General features: G+C 35.8%; 3 protein-coding genes across 5 annotated transcripts in view; 1 reads left to right on the top strand and 2 right to left on the bottom strand.

Moving 5' to 3' along the window:
• The window catches only part of LOC143226595 (N-acetylated-alpha-linked acidic dipeptidase 2-like), a 94,052-nt gene extending 88,116 nt beyond the window's left edge, over positions 1-5,936 (bottom strand). Inside the window, exon 1 of one of the 2 annotated variants that reach the window (XM_076457786.1) lies at positions 5,488-5,936. The gene's annotated coding sequence lies outside the window, so the exon portion shown is untranslated. The remainder of the gene's footprint in view (positions 1-5,487) is intronic. The other variant, XM_076457785.1, reaches the window with a different exon arrangement.
• A 4,038-nt stretch (positions 5,937-9,974) lies between these two features.
• Positions 9,975-20,881, bottom strand: LOC143226597 (uncharacterized). 2 transcript variants are annotated; one of them, XM_076457791.1, is made up of 5 exons: positions 20,751-20,881; positions 17,000-17,396; positions 14,524-14,703; positions 12,373-12,573; positions 9,975-11,307 (listed from the first exon to the last, which is right to left on the bottom strand). In XM_076457791.1, the coding sequence occupies exons 3-5, from the start codon at positions 14,615-14,617 to the stop codon at positions 11,228-11,230; spliced, it is 375 nt and encodes a 124-aa protein (XP_076313906.1). In that variant the 5' UTR covers positions 14,618-14,703; positions 17,000-17,396; positions 20,751-20,881; the 3' UTR covers positions 9,975-11,227. The 2 variants fall into 2 exon arrangements, with proteins under 2 accessions (XP_076313906.1, XP_076313905.1); XM_076457790.1 differs by having other exon boundaries at positions 14,521-14,703.
• Positions 14,535-22,208, top strand: part of LOC143226596 (nose resistant to fluoxetine protein 6-like) — a 56,346-nt gene continuing 48,672 nt past the window's right edge. Inside the window, exon 1 of the mRNA XM_076457789.1 lies at positions 14,535-14,668. The gene's annotated coding sequence lies outside the window, so the exon portion shown is untranslated. The remainder of the gene's footprint in view (positions 14,669-22,208) is intronic.

The raw sequence follows: 22,208 nt of genomic DNA on the forward strand, positions 1-22,208 counted from the left end.
GACGTTTCCTATATATTTCGAGAACGGAACTACAGTATTCTTTCTCTCTCGTTTGGGTGTAAATGTGTACACCCGGGAGGGTCAGGTCACTTGACCTCTTCCTCCTTTCTTTTCTTTGTTGGTGTGGACTGTTTAGTATATTAATAATTACTACATGAGGGCCAGAGCAACCCGCATTTATTCAGGCCCCTATCAGAGCAATGTCCATGTATCTCTGACCAACAGTCCTCACTAACGTCTAGTTCATAGGTGGCGTGTTTTTATTTTATTACTTAATTATTGTTATTATATATTTTTTTACTTTTTTATTTTTTTAATTATTTAACTTTTTTTTCTTAATGATCTACTATATAAGTTAATCGGGGAGAGATGTTTAGGACCATCTTCATCATATATGCGGTACCTGTCAACTACAGTATTCAAAGACTAATTGCTTTGGTTTGAATCTCGCGCAGCGCCACACGAGGGCTATCTGTGCTAGCCGTCATGAATTTAGCAGTGACAGACTGGACGGAAGGCAGCTAGTAAACACTACTCAACGCTAACCCTTGAGCTACTCTTTTACCAACGAATAGTGGGACTGAGCGACCCGTTATGTCCCCCCCCCTCCTCCAGTCCATCTAGCGTTGATATGGAGTGCTACTGCATTACTCTATTATTGGTAACAGTTACAAGTAATTAGGCTTTTATCTTTCTGTTTAGTGTCATGTGCCCTAGATATTGTGTATTTAATTCAAGCAAGTATAATGGAACTTGTAAATTACAACTGATTTTGTAAATAACAGGAAACAAAATGGTTGCGTCTAAAGTACTCGGATTATTTACAAGAGTCTACACACATGTACATAAAACTAGCTGTGCCGGATTTCACAGTCAGTTGCTAGTGATTATAAGTAGAAAGTTTCAAAGAGATTATTGTATCCAAAGTTTCCACAAATGGCTACAGATAAATGAGCCAAAACGAAAGGATTGTTTTATATTATATCCTCTTCTCTAACAAAGGATCAAAATATTCTAGTACATTGGTAAATACGTAGTTGAGTTCAAAACCAGACCACTATGAAACAGATTGAAGAATGTTCTGGGAGTGAAACAAATAGTGTTCTGAATTACTGATACAGATATCGAAACAATATTAGTACACTTACAATCCTTTAAATCAGAAACTAGAAGTAACATATTCCAGGGTACAACTCTGCTCATAAACCATTTTTTAGAATGATCATGCACTAAGCAATTGCACTAGTACATTTAGTGGGATCTGTAAAGAGAGGCTCTATCTTTAAAAGTGTTTAGTATACATTTCCAACGTTAAAGATACTATGTTTGGAGTACTATTCCACCATTAAAAACTCAGTCTTTGGTATACGTTCCACCATTAAAGATCTTATATTTGATGTACTGTTCCGCCATTAAAGATCCTAGGTATGGTGTACTGTTTCACTATTACTTGGGCTATATTTGATGTAATGTTCGACCATTAAATATCCTATGTTCGGTATACTGTTCCACCCTTAAAGATCCGATATTTGATGGAGTATTTCACAATTAAAAATCCTATGTGTAGTGTACTATTTTACCATTTAAGATTTTATGTTTAGTGTACTGTTTCACCATTAAATCTCTACAGTATCTTTTTATCCCAAAATAAAATATCCACTGGAGTATTCTAACTCAATAACTTGTTTTAATTGCAATTGTAATATGGTAGTGTTGTTGGCATTCTTCAGTGGACTTGTGTAGCAACTACTATTCTTTAATAGCTCTGTGTAGCAACTACTATTCTTCAGTAGATCTATGTAACAACAACCATTCTTCAGTGGACTTGTGTAACAACAACCATTCTTCAGTGGACTTGTGTAACAACAACCATTCTTCAGTGGACTTGTGTAACAACAACCATTCTTCAGTGGACTTGCATAACAACTACCATTCTTCAGTAGACTTATGTTACAACTACCATACTTCAATATATCTGTGTAATAACTACTATTCTTCTGTAGATTTGTGTAACAACTACCATTCTTCAGTAGATCTGTGTACCAACCACCATTCTTCAAAAGATCTGTATAATAATTACCATTTTTCGTTAGATCTGTGTTACAACAACCATTCTTCAGTAGGCTTGTTTAACAACTACCCTTCCTCAGTACATCTGTGTAACAGTTACCATTCTTCGGTGAACTCATGTAGCAATTACCATTCTTCAGTAGATTTTTTTAGCAAAAACCATTCTTCAGCAGACTTGAGTAACAACTACCGTTCTTCAGTGGACTTACGTAACAATAACCATTCTTCAGCAGACTTGAGTAACAACTACCGTTCTTCAGTAGACTTGTGTAACAACTACCGTTCTTCAGTAGAATTCTATACCAACTACCATTCTTCAGTAAATTTCTATTACAACTACCATTCTTCAGTAGATCTGTATACCATCCACCGTTTTTCAAGAGATCTGTATACCAATTACCATTTTTCGTTAGATCTGAGTAACAACTACCATTCTTCAGCAGACTTGTTTAACAACTACCTCAAAACATCTGTGTAACAGCTACCATTCTTCATTAAACTTGTGTAGCAACTACCATTCTTCAGCGGACTTATGTAACAACTACCATTTTTCATTAAATTTGTATAACTTGTAAAGCAAGTACCATTCTTCAGCAGAATTATGTAACAGCTTCTATTCTTCAGTAAATGTCTGTAATAGCTACCATTCTTCAGTTTACCTGTGTAACAAATACTATTCTTCAGTAGATCTCTGATATGACTACCATTCTTCAGCAGATCTGTGTAACACTACCAGTCATTAGTAGTCTCTGTAGCAACTAACATTCTTCAGTACATATATGTAACAGCTACCATTCAGTGGCGGCGCCAGGATATTTTCGTTGAGGGGGCTGAGGTAAACTGTGGAGGGGCTTCCCAAAATGCCATCAATATGAAGTATAGATGGTAAATTATAATAATGTAAATAACAAGGTACATTTGAGAAAGGTGTGCTATTTGAACTGAGTTTTCAATGCAGCTTTCATTGAAAACTCATACTCTGATTAATAATTCATTATTACAAATTAGAAATAATGTGTTTATGAAAATATGCGTATATGTAAAAGAGGAAGTGTTTTCTATATTTTAGGAATATATGTAGGTAACAATATTGGGAGGGCTGAGGGGGCTTGGCTCATTTGGGGGGGTCAAGCCACCCCAAGCCCCCCTTGGCGCCGCCACTGCTACCATTCGTAAGAAGATCTCTGTAATAACAACCACTCTTCGGCGAACTAGTGTAGTAACCACCATTCTTCAGTAGACTTGTGTAACAACTACCATTCTTCAGTAGATCTGTGGAGCAATTAACATTCTTCAGCGAACATGAATAACAACTGCCACTTTTCTGTTGACCAATGTACCAACTACCATTCTTCAGTGGAGTTGTATAAGTTCTATAATAACTACTATTCTTCAGTAGACTTAAGTAGCAACTACCGTTCTTCAGTGGAGTTGTACAAGTTCTATAATAACTACTATTCTTCAGTAGACTTAAGTAGCAACTACCGTTCTTCAGTGGAGTTGTATAAGTTCTATAATAACTACTATTCTTCAGTAGACTTAAGTAGCAACTACCGTTCTTCAGTGGAGTTGTATAAGTTCTATAATAACTACTATTCTTCAGTAGACTTAAGTAGCAACTACCATTCTTCAGTAGAGTTGTATAAGTTCTATAATAACTACTATTCTTCAGTAGACTTAAGTAGCAACTACCATTCTTCAGTAGAGTTGTATAAGTTCTATAATAACTACTATTCTTCAGTAGACTTAAGTAGCAACTACCGTTCTTCAGTGGAGTTGTATAAGTTCTATAATAACTACTATTCTTCAGTAGACTTAAGTAGCAACTACCGTTCTTCAGTGGAGTTGTATAAGTTCTATAATAACTACTATTCTTCAGTAGACTTAAGTAGCAACTACCGTTTTTCAGTGGAGTTGTATAAGTTCTATAATAACTACTATTTTTCAGTAGACTTAAGTAGCAACTACCGTTCTTCAGTGGAGTTGTATAAGTTCTATAATAACTACTATTCTTCAGTAGACTTAAGTAGCAACTACCGTTCTTCAGTGGAGTTGTATAAGTTCTGTAATAACTACTATTCTTCAGTAGACTTAAGTAGCAACTACCGTTCTTCAGTGGAGTTGTATAAGTTCTATAATAACTACTATTCTTCAGTAGACGTAAGTAGCAACTACCGTTCTTCAGTATATTTTTTAAACAAGTACAATTCTTCAGTGGATCTATGTAATAACATCAATGGACTTGTGTTCTTCAGCACACCTGGGTAACAACTAATATTCTTTAGTGGACTTGTATAACAACTACTATTCTTCAGTAAACTTATATAACTTGTAAAGCAACTACCATTCTTTAGTAGACCTGTGTAACAACTACCATTATTCAATTGGTCTGTGTTGCATCTACCATTCTTCTGTTGACTTGTAATAGTTTTCTTTAATAACTAATGAATTTAAAGTTTAATAATTTAATCTGAAAAACATTTATAACACACTCCTTGTTGCACTGTTATATAAATACATCGTTTACATGTCTTTGTGCACAATTTTTAAATACATAAATCGGAGTTGATTAATCAATAATCTACACACTCCCCTAAGAAGGATTTAAACATATATTTTGTTCCGCTTAAACTTTATCATCTGATGTGACATTTTGAATCGAGTCCTCGATAAAAACTTTTACGCAACATACAAATCTGTTGTGGACGATTTTATATTGTATAAAAGCTTAACTATATTTCTTTCAAATGTATCTTTTGCAAGCATTACGAGAAATACGTTAGTGCAGTTTTCCTAGTACAGCCCCCCAGTGGCTCAGCGGTGTGTCTGCGGACTTACAACGCTAAAAACCGGGTTTCGATACCCGTGGTGAGCATAGCACAGATAGCCCATTGTATAGCTTTGTGCTTGATTCAAAACAACAAAACAAAATATAACGATTCCTGGTGCAAAATAATAACTATTTAATAAAGTTTTAACAACAACAATTACAATGATATTGTTTGTAAAAATTCAGTAGCCATCTCAGATTATGAACTATTCTTTTGTTAATTTTTCTCAAAAAGAAAAAAAAGGTGTAAAATCCACCAAATCTTGTTCATTTTCTATCTACATAATAATTATCTGAAACTTATTTATAAATTCATCTATAAAAAATTACATTTTTTTAAAATTATTACTATCATCATTCGCCATTACAAATCGTTATTCTTAAACGCTTAACAAAACACATACGAAAAAACGTTTCGAAGTAATTTTACCTTTGTTTGGACTGAAATTTGGGATGACTTATAAATTACTTACTTAATTATAAAACAATAACAACCATCGCAAACTTTTCAAATAATGTTGTTTACTTTGAATAACAACAGCAGTGAAAACAGAAGGCTAATAAATATAAAAACAGAAACGTCTTACCATTCGTGTCGAAACGTTGTCATGATGCCTTTAAAAATAGCGCATTTCACTGAAATACGCCAGATTCTGCTACGCTACGACTGTAAACGAACAAATGTTTTTCTGTAAAATAGTGATTTAAAAATTCAGTCGTGTTTAATCCAAAATCACATTTTGTGTTTCGAGACTAATGCTTAATGACGCTAATATGATTGCCAAACTCGAGTCACGGCTATTTCGGTGTGCACGATTCATGACAATTAACTTGAAGCAGTTAAGCCTAATCTTCAGAACGTTTCAACTTGGCTTCAACTTCGAGTTGATAGATAAGATATTAAACGCCCTCATTAAGAAACTAGAATTAACATTTTAAACATATTATTCTATTTGTTGAACAGTTTCGTTCTTTTATTGCAGTAAACAGCAGGGGCTTTCACAACTCTCCTCTCTTTATTTTTGTGCTCATCGCAATAATTGGAAGATTTCCAGGTTACTGTCTTGTGGATTTAACGCAGCATTCACGGTTTACGAATGACGCTTTAGTATTTTTATCCCCACTAGGCCTAATACATAACATGAACGTACGCGCACATGAAGAAACAGAAATAATAAAACAAAGTAAATTCGCGTATCGTCGTGAAATTAGAATTTAACTCCTAAACAGATCCTGCTTGAAAATACAATAATTTCATAAAGTGATAAATAACTGTACGTAGTCGCTATATAACATACAAGGAAACCATGCTCGCCCTTTCAGCCGTAGGGCCGTTATAATGTACGATCAATCCCATTATTCGGTGGTTAAAAGAGTAGCCCAATAGTTGGGGGTGGGAGGTGATGACTAGTGACCTTCCCTCTAGTTTTACACTACTAAATTAGGGACGGCTAGCGCAGATAGCCCTCGAGTAGCTTTGTGCGAAATTCAAAGTCAAACAAACTAATGACCAACAGTAATCGGCCATCATGTTCATGTTCCACCATCTCTGACACCTCTTAGTACAATCAAAGCCACCCTCAACATCCTGAGCAATAATAGATTCACCAGTGGCAGAACTCGCATCAAAACGAAGCAAATCTTCTAACCGAAATGACTGAGTTGCCACAGTATCACTTATAATAGGTGTGGGTATGGTATTAATAGTGTCATATATCAAAGTCAATGATACAGAACCAACAAATACAAAAGATCTAAATTCCCCCTAACGACATCTGGTGAAACTACGTCCATATGTGGGCACGAGCACACTGGATATTGCCTCCTTTTTTACTTTCTTCAAACACCACCAGTCTGACATAACATGACTAGGTTCGTTTGTTTTTAAATCGCAGACAGGCCTTAATGATTTTGATGAAATTTTATCCTAAATCTCAGAAGATCTCGAAGCAGATGAACTGGATTTTTTAGAAGAATCCTCAAGTTTAGTAGCTTTAATAAAAATTTATTTTATATGTTAAAGTATGATCATTGGAAAGAGCAACTGCTTTCCGTAGTGTTTCAACTTTCTTTTCATCCAAGTAAGTTTTGAAGTCGTCAATTGTACAGCGTTTAAAATTCCTCAATTAGGAATAAGTTTTTTAGTTTGTCGAAACTGTTGCCAACGTTCATAGATTTACACCATGGATCAAAACAAACCTCTTTATAGCGAGCGAATTCCATGTAAGTTTGATTGTCTTGCTTGCGAGAATCTAGAAACTTCTGTCGATAAGCATCTGGTACTAACTCGTATGGTTCGAGAATAGCTACTTTAATCTTATCACAATTCATACAATCTTTTAGGGAGAGAGCGGCATGAGTTTGTTGTGCTTTAACAGCTAATACGCTTTGTAATAATAATGACCATTTTTCAGTGGGTCATTCCATGGTTTGGGCAACTTTCTCAGAATGTTATTACTATTTGTCAAATTCATTTTTATTAAATGGTGGTACTTTAATATATTGATTGAAATCAGAGTTGTCATTTTACCTTGATCGATTGGAGTTGAATCCAATTCCACTTCTTTCAGCCTAATTTCTTTCTCGGCTTCGATACGAGGTCGTTTCTCTGTCTCTTTTGTAGCCTCGATGCAGGCTTGCTCTTCCTCAGCTTCGATACGGGCTTGTGGCTTGTTCAAGCTCAATTTGTTTGAGGTTTAGCCGGATTTCTAATTTATCTTTATCACTAAACTCTGATTGGCTAGCGAAGACACTAAAATATTCCCCTATAATACACTTTTTGTTCATTTTTTTCTCATTGATTTCTTAATTGTAATTATAAATTTATGGCAATTTTGAACAATTCCTTTTGTTTATATTTTAAAAGTTGTTAGAGAGAAGGCGAGTTAAAACATCTTCATAATCAGACATGGTCAACTCTTCTTGACATTGATAAATATAGATTGAATGAAGATTTGACTTTTAATTTACAACGAATTTTGTCTGTGATTCAGATCGCAGACGTGGCCCGGTTGTTTCATTAACGTCATAAGTGACGTGTTTTTCACTAGAAACGATATTATGAGCATGACAATCAAACCATCATAGACTAGACTAATATACGACATGAGTATAATATACAGTACTTATTTCTGTGATTTTTTAAATATGTTTTCAGCCTTGGGGATCTCAACGTCTTAGAATTTTAATAATACTAATATTGAGTAATAATAGTAAGTATGTACCAAACGTCAGAGACAAGTGTGAGTACACTTAAATATACTCTTCAAACAAAGAAACGCAAAAGGCAAAATTTGAGACAAATTGTTAACAAGTTTATTCCGGGTAGTTCTGTATGACATGCGTGAAACTTTCACTGCTGAACATCCAAAGTCTGCAAAGGCGAAGTCCACGCTCACTAGTTGAAGTTTAACGTCACTCAACGTCAATAACGAGTATGACCCCCGTGAGCATCAATAACTGCTTGGCATCTCCTGCCCATGGAAGCGATGAAATGACGAATCACATCCTGTGGAATGGCTGTCCACTCAGCCTGCAAAGCTGCTGCAAGCTGAGGTAGAGTCTGCAGTTGAGGTTGTCGCCGTCGCAGACGTCGGTCCAACTCGTCCCAAAGATGTTCGATGGTTTAAATCTAGTGATCTGGAGGGCCAGGGAAGAACGTTGATGTTGTAGTGTCTCAAGAAGACAGTGGTGAGTCGGGCTGTGTGAGGACGGGCGTTGTCATATTGAAAAACGTCGTTGACGTTCACCATGATGGGTTGCACATGGGGCCTAAGAATCTCGTCGACGTATCGTTGAGCCGTAAGATTCCCTCGAATGTACAAAAGGTCTGTTCTAGCATTGTAGGCGATGACAGCCCACATCATGACGCTGCCACCACCAAATCTGTCAACCTCCTTCACACAGTTTGCTGCAAAACGTTCACCTCGGCGACGGTAAACACGGGTCCTTCCATCCTGCCTATGAAGCATAAAACGTGATTCATCGCTGAACCAAATACGCTTCCATCGTCGATGAGGCCATACCCGATGTGCCCTAGTCAACTGCAGCCGTGCTTGACGATGTTGCTGGGTGAGGATGACGCCTCTGACTGGACGTCGAGGTCGGATTCCTGCATCTCGTAGACGGTTGCGTACGGTCTGATCGGAAATCCTACACAGCCCTGGTTGAGGCAGTAGACGTCGCAGTGGTGGTCGTATCCCGAAGGTGACGTAACCGGATGTAGCGATCTTGTGCGGGCGTGGTCTGCCAGTTCGTGGACGGTCACGAGTTGATCCATGTTGTTTGTGACGATTCCATAGCCTTGTGATGGTGTTTGGGTGGACATTCACAGCTCTGGCAACATCTGATCGAGATTCGCCTGCTTCCAAGCGACCAATGGCGTTGTTGCGTTGTGCGTTGTCTTGGCGTAACTGTATTGCGAGTCGGTGGCTTAACACTGAGCTATGGAAACCCGTCACTTTTATAAGGATTTTGCACATGTTGCACTTGCAGAACATGCAGATCTCTCAAACAAATTTATTGGACACGAATGCGTTTTGGCGAAACATCCGATGTTTTCCTCTGTTTTCAAAGTGCACAACTTTTATTGTCATTTTGGTCTGACAATCAGTGCCTTAACACGTGTAACATCACATACTCTGAGCTTGTAACGTTATTACATATATTTCTCTTTAAATTAAAAAAATATCCCTTTTGCGTTTCTTGTTTTGAAGAGTATATGTTCTTTCGTCTTATATTGTGTTATGACGGGTTTACTATTACATATTTATTTTAATATAGTTCTTTGTTTCATTTAAAAATGTATTTAGAAATGCATGTAACTTATACTGTCAAATATGTATTCTGAAATTCCTGCTTATTCACTTAAGGTGTAGGAGCTTCTCGAGTGTAAGAATCAACAATGTACCATGTGTGTACGTAAATACTAATAATCGCCAGTATTGTTGGGCCAATTAAATTTCTAGAAATTCGCTTTTCAAGTATATAAAATTAACCAACACAAGGCGCCAAGAGACAGTATATATTGTTGGTTTGCTACAGTTGGTATGCTGTAAACCTTTGAAAATATAACTGTGATAAACGTTTATTAATCGAAAAATACAGATATCTGACGAGGAACGTTTATAGATTTCGAACATGACAAACCATTTAACTTTCAGAGTTTATTAACGGATGTTAGTATTTGTTATGAAGACATTATATATTGCATAAGCTATGTTCATCCACTAGGTGTCGCGATGAATTGGCTCAAAGTGAATTGCTCGTGTTGATTCTATTTTACAGGATCAGATTTTTAAAGTGAACTATAGGTCACTGTGATAACTTGAACTGACTTTAACATAAACTTTTATTCAAGTCAACATAATAATAACATTCATGTGTTATACACCCATGTATACTTATCTAAAATATTATTGACAAATAGTACACATATTTACTTTTACGTAGATATATATAAGCCTACAACTGTTATTACTGACTCAAAATCTGTCGAGATTCATTTATACATGAGCACAAGTAATTCTCTCTTTTTTAAATTAAGATGAAAACTTCACCACCACGAATTTTTACAGACAGCTTCACGATTTTAGAAACAAATCTATAAAAAAATAAACGTAAAAAACACTTTTAAATTATCTTATAAACACACAATTACGACAACAAAATCAGAAATGACGAACGTTAAGCAGTGTTTTTGGCTGAGAGGCAATGGTAACAAAGATCTCGTCTCGAACGACCCTCTTCCCAAAGCGGAAAGCTCGAGAGCTTATAACACTATAATTCAGAGACGGATTTCTGCCACGATCATATTATTGAACAAATTTTCAATCGTAAATCGAATTTTTTTGTTCGTTTTAGAGCTTGAGACTTATGATACACGTGCGTTTAGATATAAAATTTCATTACACTCGTTTCAAAGTAAAGACATGACGATTTATTAAATATTTGTTAATGTGATATATCAGCAAAATGGCTATTATGAGTAACAGTATATCATGCACTTTATAATGACAGCTCCACCTCGCTGTATGAAATTCTAAAACTACTCTGCGAAATCGATGCAACTGTTAATTACGTTTGTTTTGCCTAAGCATAAAATAAAGCTGTACAATGGAGTGTCTCGGGTGTGCCTATGGAGAGACACGGAGATCGTATCCGTGTTCTTATGCTTACTCCTGCACCACTGGAAAGAGGACTTCTTTTGGAATCAGGATAAAAACTTATTAAAACGAACACAGTGCCATCTGCAAGAACAAGTTGTTCACAGGGAACAAAAGGCTTAATTATTTCAGCAAGATAAACGTTTTAGAACACGATAAATAACTATCTGTAGTGGTCTTCATTGTTCGAAGAGTCAGAACTCTCATTTGCCATTTTGTTTTCTATTCTTCGGCCATTCTTGGCTAAAAACAGTAAAGAAATGGACGTCAATGTATTATTCAGAACTCCACATCTATTCGGAACGTCTTTTTATTAAGTAATTACACTATGTAATACAAACTTTGTTCCTGGATAGTGTGTGCCATTTCTTAATTATTTATGTTGTAAAAGTACAAAAAATGATCATTATTCCCTTCAAACTTCGATACCTGGATAATGAGTAAAAACGGGCAAATTTGCACATTTTCATTTACATAAGGTCTGAATAAAACAACATATGAATCAAGATTTACATGTATTACACAAAAATGTTTAGAAGTGAGTAGTTTTATCGAGATTTGCGACTGTAATGTAAATCACTTTCGCGTATCAGCCCCCAAATATAATATCCCATCATGTTTTCATTATATGCTCCCAGGTCAGAAAAGCAAAGTTTGAAGAGAAAAATAGGTCTTTTCCATTTACTTTAGGCATAAGCAATTGGAAAATAACACTTTCTGTCCAGGAAAAAGAAAAAGTAAAAATGTTGTTATTAGTGTCATAAGACACTGAGTATCAATCTATCTAACTTAAGGTTACAAATAAGGATATCAGTTAGAGCACCTAGGTTTACAATGTGTGAACAAATCAAAGATATGAATCTTTTAGCTGAGTCCTCACCTCATACTTAATACAAAAAAAATCCTTTTACTGATTTCTTCACATTTGAACCACTTGTTCTTAATATCTAAACAAAAAACCGGACATTTTACATAATGACTAACCAACAGACTTAGAAAATAAATAACCAAGAGGTTTATTAATTATTATGTAAAACACACTTATTTGTTTGTTTTTACATTAATATTTAATACTATACGAAAGTTATACCCGCAAACATAAGAACTCTCAGGTCCGCAGTTTTTCTTCTCTTTACCTTGAAGACTATAACTCAACACCACCATAATAACTCAAAAATATAATTTTAGTGGCCCTAACTCGCCATTACAACTCACTATCAGCAAAAGTCATCACTGTTTCAACCCACCATCGCCATAACTCACCAAAACTATAACTCATCATCATGATTCATCAAAAATAAAACTCACCTGAACACCTCTTCTGAAACCGTACACTTATATCTTGCAACAGGTTCGCTGTTTTCCAGTATTTAAGTTGTCGTGAACCAGTGGGGTCTGATTGATGTTTACTATAAACAAAAAAATCATTCGTTACGAAAGAGGGAATATCAGATGTGGAGTTTGGGTGAGGTCTGTGGGTGAGATGAGAATCATCTTTATTACTTCCCACTAGAAAGAAACAAGAAACAAAAGTTAGTAACTATATATATATATATATATATATAGGTGATACTTTTCAGGTAATACATCTTGCTAATGTTATATGAATTATAAATACAGTGGTACCTCGGTTCTCGAACTTAATCCGTTCCAGAAGGTTGTTCGAAAATCGATTTGTTTGAAAACCGAATCAATTTTTCCCATAAGAAATACTGGCTGAGTTCATGGTCCTCAAAGACACTTCCCTCCAGGCTTTGTCTATGATCCTCAAGATATGGAGGATATTAAAGTGATTTTTCCAGAACTTTCTGAGGGTTAACTCTGTGTCACAGGTCACTTCAAAGCACCTTTGAAACAGTGCTTTGGTGTAGAGTTTCTTAAAGTTCCATATGACCTGCTGGTCCATGGGCTGAATGAGAGGAGTCGTGTTAGGGGACAAGAGTTTCACCATAATGAAACTGTACTCCTCCACCAACCCGTCCTCCAAGCCTGGTGGGTGAGCAGGTCCATCACAAGAAGGGCCTTGAGTGGCAACTGTTTTTCCGTGAGGTAATTCTTTACACTTGGGCAAACACTTCATGGACCCATTCCATAAAAAATTGCCTGGTTACCCATGCTTTACTATTAGCCCTCCACATGACATTTAGTTTACTTTTCAGGACGTTATTTTTCTTAAAAACCCTCGGGTTCTCAGAATGGTACACAAGCAAAGGCTTAAGTTTTATGTCCCCACTTGCATTACTACATAACAATAGAGTTAGTCTGTCCTTCATTGGCTTGTGTCCTAGCAGTGACTTCTCCTCCTTGGTGATGTAGGTCCTCTTTGGCATTTTCTTCCAAAAGAGGCCTGTCTCATCACAGTTGAACACTTGTTGGGGAATAAAACCTTCAGTTTCTACATAGTTCTTAAATTCTACATAGTCCCTAATAAATTTATCAGCAGCGTCTTTGTTAGAACTGGCACCCTCCCCATGTCTCACCACACTATGTGTGCCACTTCTCTTCCTAAATTTTTCAAACCACCTTCTACTAGCCTTAAAGGCATTACTTGTATCAGCACTCGTTCCAAAGGTGTTTTTAGGAGGTCAGCATGCAACTGCTTTGCTTTCTCACAAATGATGGTCTCAGAAATGCTATCACCAGCTAACTGTTTTTTTGTTCACCCAAATCAACAACAGTTTTTCTACCTCTTCCATTGTTTGTGATCTTTGTTTCGTAAGCACTGTCACACCTTTTGCAACATCAGCTCCTATGATGACCTCTTTATTTTTCAGTATGGTGCAGACTATAGACTTTGCCATACCAAAATGTGTAGCAAGGTCAGATACACGAACACCACTCTCATACTTCGCTATGAGATCTTTTTTCACCTCTATTGTAGCTCTAACAACTTTTCTTTTTTGGTTTGCTGCTTTTATTATCCTTCTTTGACCCCATGGTGGCTTATTTAATCATAATATTTAGAAAAAAAAACAAAAAGAAAAGAAAAACGAGAACATTTACAGCAGATTTTAGCGGGGTGTGAACTGAGCAACAGGTATGGGTAAAATATTTTGGGCAAGCTTATTGTGGGCTGAAAATGGTCGAAGGGTCGTTCGGGTCATCAGTCGGGCTATTTCGGGGATTCGGGCCACGACAGCTTGGTTGGGGAACCGAGTTTATGTTCGACAACCTAAATATTTTTGTTCTCAAACAATAAGTTCGAAAACCGAATTGTTCGAGAAGGGAGTCGTTCGAGAACCAAGGTACCACTGTATTAAATTACTACTTTATTACAACGAGTTTCATGCCTGAAACGTCAGGTAATTCAGGTTATTTCATGTACTTCATTATTCATCGTCATGGATATTTAAGGGATTTATTGACAAATAGAGAGAAGGAACATAATACCCTTTTATAGTTTCTCTAACGAAACCTATCAATCCCTCCCTCCCTTCAGTTTGAAACATGACTTACTACCTAAGCACGTGCTTTGAGACTCTCTTCTCAGAGACTGCAACATTGCTGTTGTTTTCCACTTTATCGGTCGTGGTGCGCTAGTATAATGGACCATTTCACTCGTCAAGGAAGGGGAGGATGACAGTGAAGAGATGTGGTGATGCCTGTGAGTATTATTAGAATTATCTTCGTCACTAGCCGCTAAAGAGAAACGATTAGGCTTAGTAACGTTTAATAAGACAATGTTTGGTTTTTATGAAACTCATTATTACAACTTATTCCCTTTAAGCACCTTTTTATGAGTAAGTTTTTAATAATTTGAATACAAGTTGTTAGTTCGTTTTATTTTTAAGAAATTAAACATATTAATTACTTAGAACTGAACATAACGTCTACACGAACTTAAAGATACAAGATCTAGCAATTTATTTAGTTACCTCCTTCGTAGTTCAAAACGAGGCTAATTAAACGGTAGCCTTCCTTAGCGCCACCTAAAGCACCAGATAATTCAGGTATTTTTATTGACTTCGTTTTAATACATTAAAATGTTATTGAGGAATATAGAGAGAAAAATGCTCTTTTTATGATTTTGAAGACGTTTTTTTTATATGCTTCTCTGAAGATGTATTTTATGTAAAATACTGAAATAGCGTGTGTTCTGAAAACGAAGTATCGAAGTAAGTGTCTTTATTAAAGTAATAGAAAAATAAAATAAACTCTTAGTGACAGTTATTTTGAAAGCAGCTAGTTAATATTAACTTTCAACCAAAGCAATTTACCTACTCGTATAAAAGGCCTGCATTGACCATGTGGTTAAGACACTCGACACGTAATCTGAAGCTCTTCGAATCCCCGTCACACCAAACATACTCGCCCTCTCAGCCGTGTGGGTGTTATAATGTAACAATCAATCCTATAATTTGTTGGTAAAAGAGTAGCCCAAGAGTCGGCGGTGGGTGGTGATGACTAGCTGCCTTCCCTCTAGTCTTACACTGCTAAATTAGGGACGGCTAGCGCAGATAGCCTTCGTGTAGCTTTGCGCGAAATTCATAAACAAACAAACTCGGATAAAAACTAAAATTCAACCTGAAGATAATAAGGAATGTTGAAATAATGGTTGTTTAATATTTCATACACCAACTTATTTCATTCTGTGAAACTGTTAACATTGCTTGCTCGTATTATAAACCAGTTTCGTCCTTCCCGTCTCTTGTAATTTTCACCGACCACGTCGTTTAACCTTGTATACTGACTTATAGGTTTGATATGGAGTTAACGTAAGGTTCACATAAGGTATACAGTTGATAATACTACAACGTAGACGTTGAGTCGCACGTATGGTCAAAAATACGACCGAATATTATGTCGGGCCCATGCGCATTGTAATATCGCTATTCTACTTCACAAATACATACATGGAAATGATTTATTTTGTCTGTTAAGTACATCTAAGGTCACAGGAAATAAAGCACACGTGCTTGACCTAGTGGTGTTCTTAACTTTGGTTTTTATTGAAGTTGTTTGTTTCCATGACTTGTTTAGTTTGTGGCAGCATTATGTATCCAGGTTCTTCAGACTGTGATTATGAGAATGAGTTACACATATTTTAACCACCACCAATTATGATGCGCATCTTCTACCAGTAACATTGTTTTCAAAGTAAAAGGGTCCAAGACATTTAATTACACTCTCTTTTGTTCTTGTCAATTTCATGTGTGACGTGTTTTGCACAGCACGGATTCTGTTTTAATATACAGGGTGGCCGGTATGTCCCTATCCATTCATACGTTACTATGTTTTTGTTCAATTACGCATGTATTATAATTTTTTTTTCAGAGAAATATGGCTGATGTAAGCCCATTTACACTTGAAGAGCGTATTGTGACAAGTACATGTAACGAGAATGAGGGACAGCACACAGATACATCGGATACATAAGATATATGGATGGGTAGGGACTTACGGGCCACCCTTTAGTGTGTCACATTGAATAAGACCGGGAATGAGTGAGTTCTGATCGATGAATGTAGAGTTGTACAATTAATCATAGATATATAAAATTAAAACCCAACAATCAAGTGAAACAAAATCAAAAGGAAGGACTGCGTTGAAAACAGCAACTTCAAACCTCTGATTTAATGATATTTTCTAGTTTATGAATTTCTTTACGTGAGACTGGTGAATGGAGGTTAAGAATGCTAGACGGTGTATCCCACAGCAGAGTGGGTCCAACTACTGCAGTCACCTCCACAACTTAGGGATCATTATATATCCTACATTATAGCCTTGGGATCCTTTTGATTGGTGCAACGTTTTTTATTTTTGTTTGGACTTGTTTTTGTTCATTAGAGAATCTCGTTAGTCAGAAGTTTAGATTTGTTGTTTTTAACTCAGTCATTCCTTTTTATACTGTTTTATTTTACTTGGCTGTTGAGTATTAATATTCTGTACTTATACGGGAAGAGAGAGATATATATGTAGATAAGTATTTACTTACTTTGATCATAAAACGTATCTAAATATTCATAGTAGTGATCACGTGACTTTAGACCTTGGAAGAAGACTGGAACAGCTAAACATCGGGGTGCCAGACTCTGATGTGGGAGGAAAGCCCATGAAGAGTGGAAGAAGGAGGAACTTAACCCAAATCCCCTCTTCTCTTTGGCCGCAGGAGATGAGCTAGATGCTTCCTTTTAACAGTAACGAGACATTGTTTTTCCAGATTCATATTGCACACAGTCGAAATCTCCGACATCCTCTGTTCAGTATTAATTTTGCTTTCAATGATCTATTCTTCTACTTTCACGTATTAAAGAGATAATCTGAACGGTTCAATGTGTCTTAACTTTCGTCAAGACAGAGCGAAGTTCCACTTCTTCTCCTGGACCTAAATACTGGTAAATCAAAACAAAGAAGTTAGTTTTAACTTAGCTAAATTTAGGAATATTCGAAACACATCTACCACAACGTGTAAAAGTTTTGCCTCAGAACGTTATTTAAAACGCTTTAGAAATATGATGTCTCTGTGTTCGAATTTGACAATTATAGCCACAAAAACAAAGCTTGCATCTCAATGGCTAATCACCTAACCACTGAGAATGTGGAATAGAACTCTACCAATACAGTTTTAGACTTGGGAAATAAACCTTGACGTATGTATAACGGATAACGTCATACAGTATTTCAAAAACAAGTATATTCACACACACACAGGCTAAGATAAAAATAAATGCCGGACAGTAAATCCGAGGATACATGGCTTTCGTTTAGTTGACATAAAATTCCAAATCAAATTTTGGGGTTGTAGGTGCATTATAGAAGTAACAGTCAAATCACACTATTCAGTTAGAGTAGCTCATAAATAGACGATGGGTGCTACTGACAAGTTGCCCTCCCTTTAGTCTTTCAATTTAAAGGCTCGTCATGGCCAGGTGGTTAGTGTGTTCAACTCGCAATTTGAGGGTCATGGGTTTAAATTCCTGTTCTACCAAACATGCTCACACTTTTAGCTGTGGATAAGGTATAATATGACGGTCAGTCCCACTATTCATTGGTAAAAGGGATAGCCCAAGAGTTGGCGGTGGGTTGTGATGACCAGTTGTCTTCACTCTAGTTTATCTGTGCTAAATCAGGAACATATAGCGGACATGGCCTTCCTGTAGCTTTGTGCGAAATTCAAAACAAATCAAACTTTCAGTTTAAAATTAGGAACTGCTACAAGCGGAAAACTGTTCTACAGATTTGTGTGAATCTTTGAAATAAACCAAACTTTAAAAACGATAAATTTTATATTTTTGCACTCAAAGCCACACGTAAGCATAGCCGCCTCTCATTTTGAATTGATACATTATCAGGAAAAGAGATAGTCAATTAATTATACTTGTCATAAGATATTATGTTAGGACTATTGTATTTTAACACTACATTCATAACCTAGTCCCTTATAGGCTTTTAAGAATTAGAACAGTGCACACCTTCATACTTCGGAATCATTTTGATATTGTTGAAAAACATCGCTACAGTTTTTCACACCAACATCGTTACAGGATAAAAAATAGGATTCGAGTCAGACAGAGTGGAAATTTTCACTCTAGAGCCAGTATATGGTGAATAGTACTTAGAGAATATATAATCCAATGTTCTCATGACAAGAGAATGATAATTAGGTTTTATAGAGCACGTATAAGAGAGGCTAAAAGAAATATAAGAGATTGGACAATTATCTTCAAATCGAACCTACGCTTCTAGACTTAGCGGATGCTAATGTATTGTTGCTGGCGATAATAGATAAAGTTTTTGTATTAATAAAAATACTTTTATGTTGTCCTCTATCTTTTAAGCTAATGTTCTGTCTAATTTTGAAGACTGTGGTGTTGTTGTTTCTTTTTTAATTCATTATCGTTTTTTTAATAAAACGAAACTAGTTTGAATATATTTCCGCTAGAGAGAGCAAACTACGAGGTTCTAAAGTCTGAAGTTCGACAATTTCAGACTAACTATACATAATTAGGTTCAGAAACTCTGGAATTCTATGTCTGGAATTTTTGACTGTCTGAAAAACGTCACAATGACAGTTTCAACAGTATTTTCATCAACATATTTATACAAGTCATTATTTTCAGTGATGAACTTTGTAAAGTATAATTATAGGAATAGACTTGCTGATGAAACTAGTACTGTATGCATAACTCTCAAAACAACCAAATACAAGCCTGATATAGCTTTTCATTTCACAAAACGCTTTCTATTAATAGTAAAACAATGAATAAACGTAAATAAGCAAAATAACCCCTGTTTCCATTGTCCATTATTATTGTTACTAATCCATTCATTTTATTTCTGTGAATTAGTACATGTTATTAATAACATGTAATTCCTAAAGCTGTTTCATTTAAAATAGTTCAGAATAATAATAATTAATAATCTGCTGCTAGAAATTACCATGGGAACGCGAGAGAATTTTTTAGATTATCCCCAATTTTTGCACACAATCTCAAAGTATTGCTAGCAATAGACTATCTGTGCTCGGCCCACCACGGGTATCAAAACCTGATTTTTCGAGTTGTAAGTCCCCAGACATATAGCTGTGCCACTGGAGGACTAAATATTTGTGCGACCGGCTAAGATTACCAGGTATGTTATTGTACAATTTTTAAAATTAAAATCTGCCTTAGTTTCGTAATTTTAATTAAAAATATAGCAATGATTATAAATTATAGCAACAGCGTTATGTTTAGATATAAATTATGCTTTGTTTTAAATCCACTTGGGGGTAAATAATATAATCCAAGTGAAATAAGACTATGTTTATTTAGCTACAAATGTTTCTCTAGATATCTCACTTATGTTTTCCAAACTGTATAATGATATAAACAGCTGAACAAGAAGAAATAGAAATAAACAATATCTATTTTTATTAAATAATCATATAAAACTTATACCTACTAACTTACCTGACTTAATTTGTCTTTTATATGTCTTAGATTATTCAACCCTTATAAGTTACAAAAAAATAACAAATAAATACCTGAAAACAACTAAAATATAAGTTCAGGATAATAAAAAGCACCTTGCAAGCAATGAATTATTTAAACAACTTTTATTGCGTACTGCCACCTACTGACTAACATAAGAACTAACAAGGATGTTCAAATTTTAATATCTTGTAAATTTCTTCAAACTTGTCTTTTACTTAAAATTTTCAAGTATAAAAAAATAAATGTTATACATTTTTGTTCAACATAGAAGAACACAGCTACATTGAAATAATTACATTGAGTTATAATATGATAATTAACCCCACTATTCGCAGGTAAAAGAGTAGCCCAGGAGCTTGTGGTTGGTGGCATTTAGTATCTGCCTCCCTTCTAGTCTGTTGCTGCTGAGTTGAAGATCTCTGGTGCTGATAGCCCTCGTGTAACTCTGCGCGACCATCAAAAAACAAACAAACAGAATCTCTAATTTTAGCTATTTCTTTAGTTCATGCGACAATCGTCACATAACAAGGATAAAATTATTTTTCAAATATTAACAATATATCAACGTGCTTAAACTGATACATAGTAAGATTGAGTGTGTGTCGCGTAACTCCTCCTAAACCACTGGTACCAAAAGAATCGTCTCGGTCTTGACGTTTACACAAAGGTAAAGCTTTTTACCCAACCTCTTATTAGTTCAAGCATTAACTTGTAAACGTGGACCATGAGCCTGCTGGTTCGCTAGTATTTAAGTAAAAACGACAAATTTACCTTGAAAAAACACTTGTGTAGAGAGTACGAAACCTCTTGGTTTTAACTCCACGTGATCCTGGTTGACGACTAGTTGATGTTAGAACTTCACATCAAGTATTCATGAAGATACTAACAACTCGTGCCGATACCTGTAGTCAGTTTATCATACATGACGTTAATCCACGTGACACGACCCGATTATCCGTATGTTATCAACAGTAATCATTCTGTTTGGTTACTTATATTTATATAAAACAGAAAACATTCATTGATGTACTTTAACACGGAGCATTCAAATATTCATTGTTTTAAAAGTATGTCCGCCACGTTTGTGCTCAAGAGATGTTTGAAATCACGTGACGTTTATAATTTTACTGCCGAACGAAACTGTTATTTTTTAGTATAGGTTCCAACACACGAATCTTGTAATAAAATTGCGTGGTTGTGTTAGTTCATAACATCACAATAGATTAATCTTGCTAGGTTTCCTGTGGGATCAGACCATGAATCTTAGTGTTATGAGATATGAAACTTACCCCTGATCCACCAAAAAAATTTGTGACAGACATATTTCTACGTATGATACATATTTTAGAATGTAAAAATAAAGTAAGAAAACCCTGTTCTTGTTTTGTTTGTTTTGAATTAAGCACAAAGCTACACAATGGGCTATCTGTGCGCTGCCCACCACGGGTATCGAAACCTGGTTTTTAGTGTGTAAGTCATGGCCAAGCGTGTTAAGGCGTGCGACTCGTAATCTGAGGGTCGCGGGTTTGCATCCCCGTCGCGCCAAACATGCTCGCCCTTTCAGCCGTGGGTGCTTTATAATGTGACGGTCAATTCCATTACTCGTTGGTAAAAGAATAGCTCAAGAGTTGACGATGGGTGGTGATGACTAGTTACCTTCCCTTTTTTTTTACACTGCCAAATTAGGGACGGTAGCGCAGATAGCCGTCTTGTAACTTTGCGCGAAATTCAAAAACAAATAAACAATTCTTAAGAACGTAATCAATTACAGTTAAGCGGATTATTTGCGAGAAGTATGACTTCTTTAAAATATCACTATTTAACAGTCCGTTCTTCTGTTGTGTTTTGAGAAATCGTATTTTATTTTCTTCTGAAGGGTGTGAAATCACACTTTGTTCTAACAAAGATATTAAAACACGTTTTTGTTAATAAAGGGATAAAAAAAAATCAGTTTTTAGCCGCGGCATATCGGCTCGTAGAATGGTTCTGAGTTTTTTGGTTTTTTTTTAAGTACAAACCTTTAACTCGTAGCCACATCCTTAGACCGATTTGAGAAATAATTACAGTCGTGGCAATTGAGGATTCCCTCTTGTTCTAACCAATGGCTAAAAATTACACTTCTAACGAAATGCGGATTCCTTTTTGTTTTTTTCTAACCAAGGATGAAACATCCCCCATTTTCTACCGAAAAGAGTGAATTCACACTTTTGTGTGTGTCGCTTTCGTATC

This window comes from Tachypleus tridentatus, chromosome 9, assembly GCF_004210375.1.
Source record: "Tachypleus tridentatus isolate NWPU-2018 chromosome 9, ASM421037v1, whole genome shotgun sequence".
Taxonomy (NCBI): domain Eukaryota; kingdom Metazoa; phylum Arthropoda; class Merostomata; order Xiphosura; family Limulidae; genus Tachypleus; species Tachypleus tridentatus.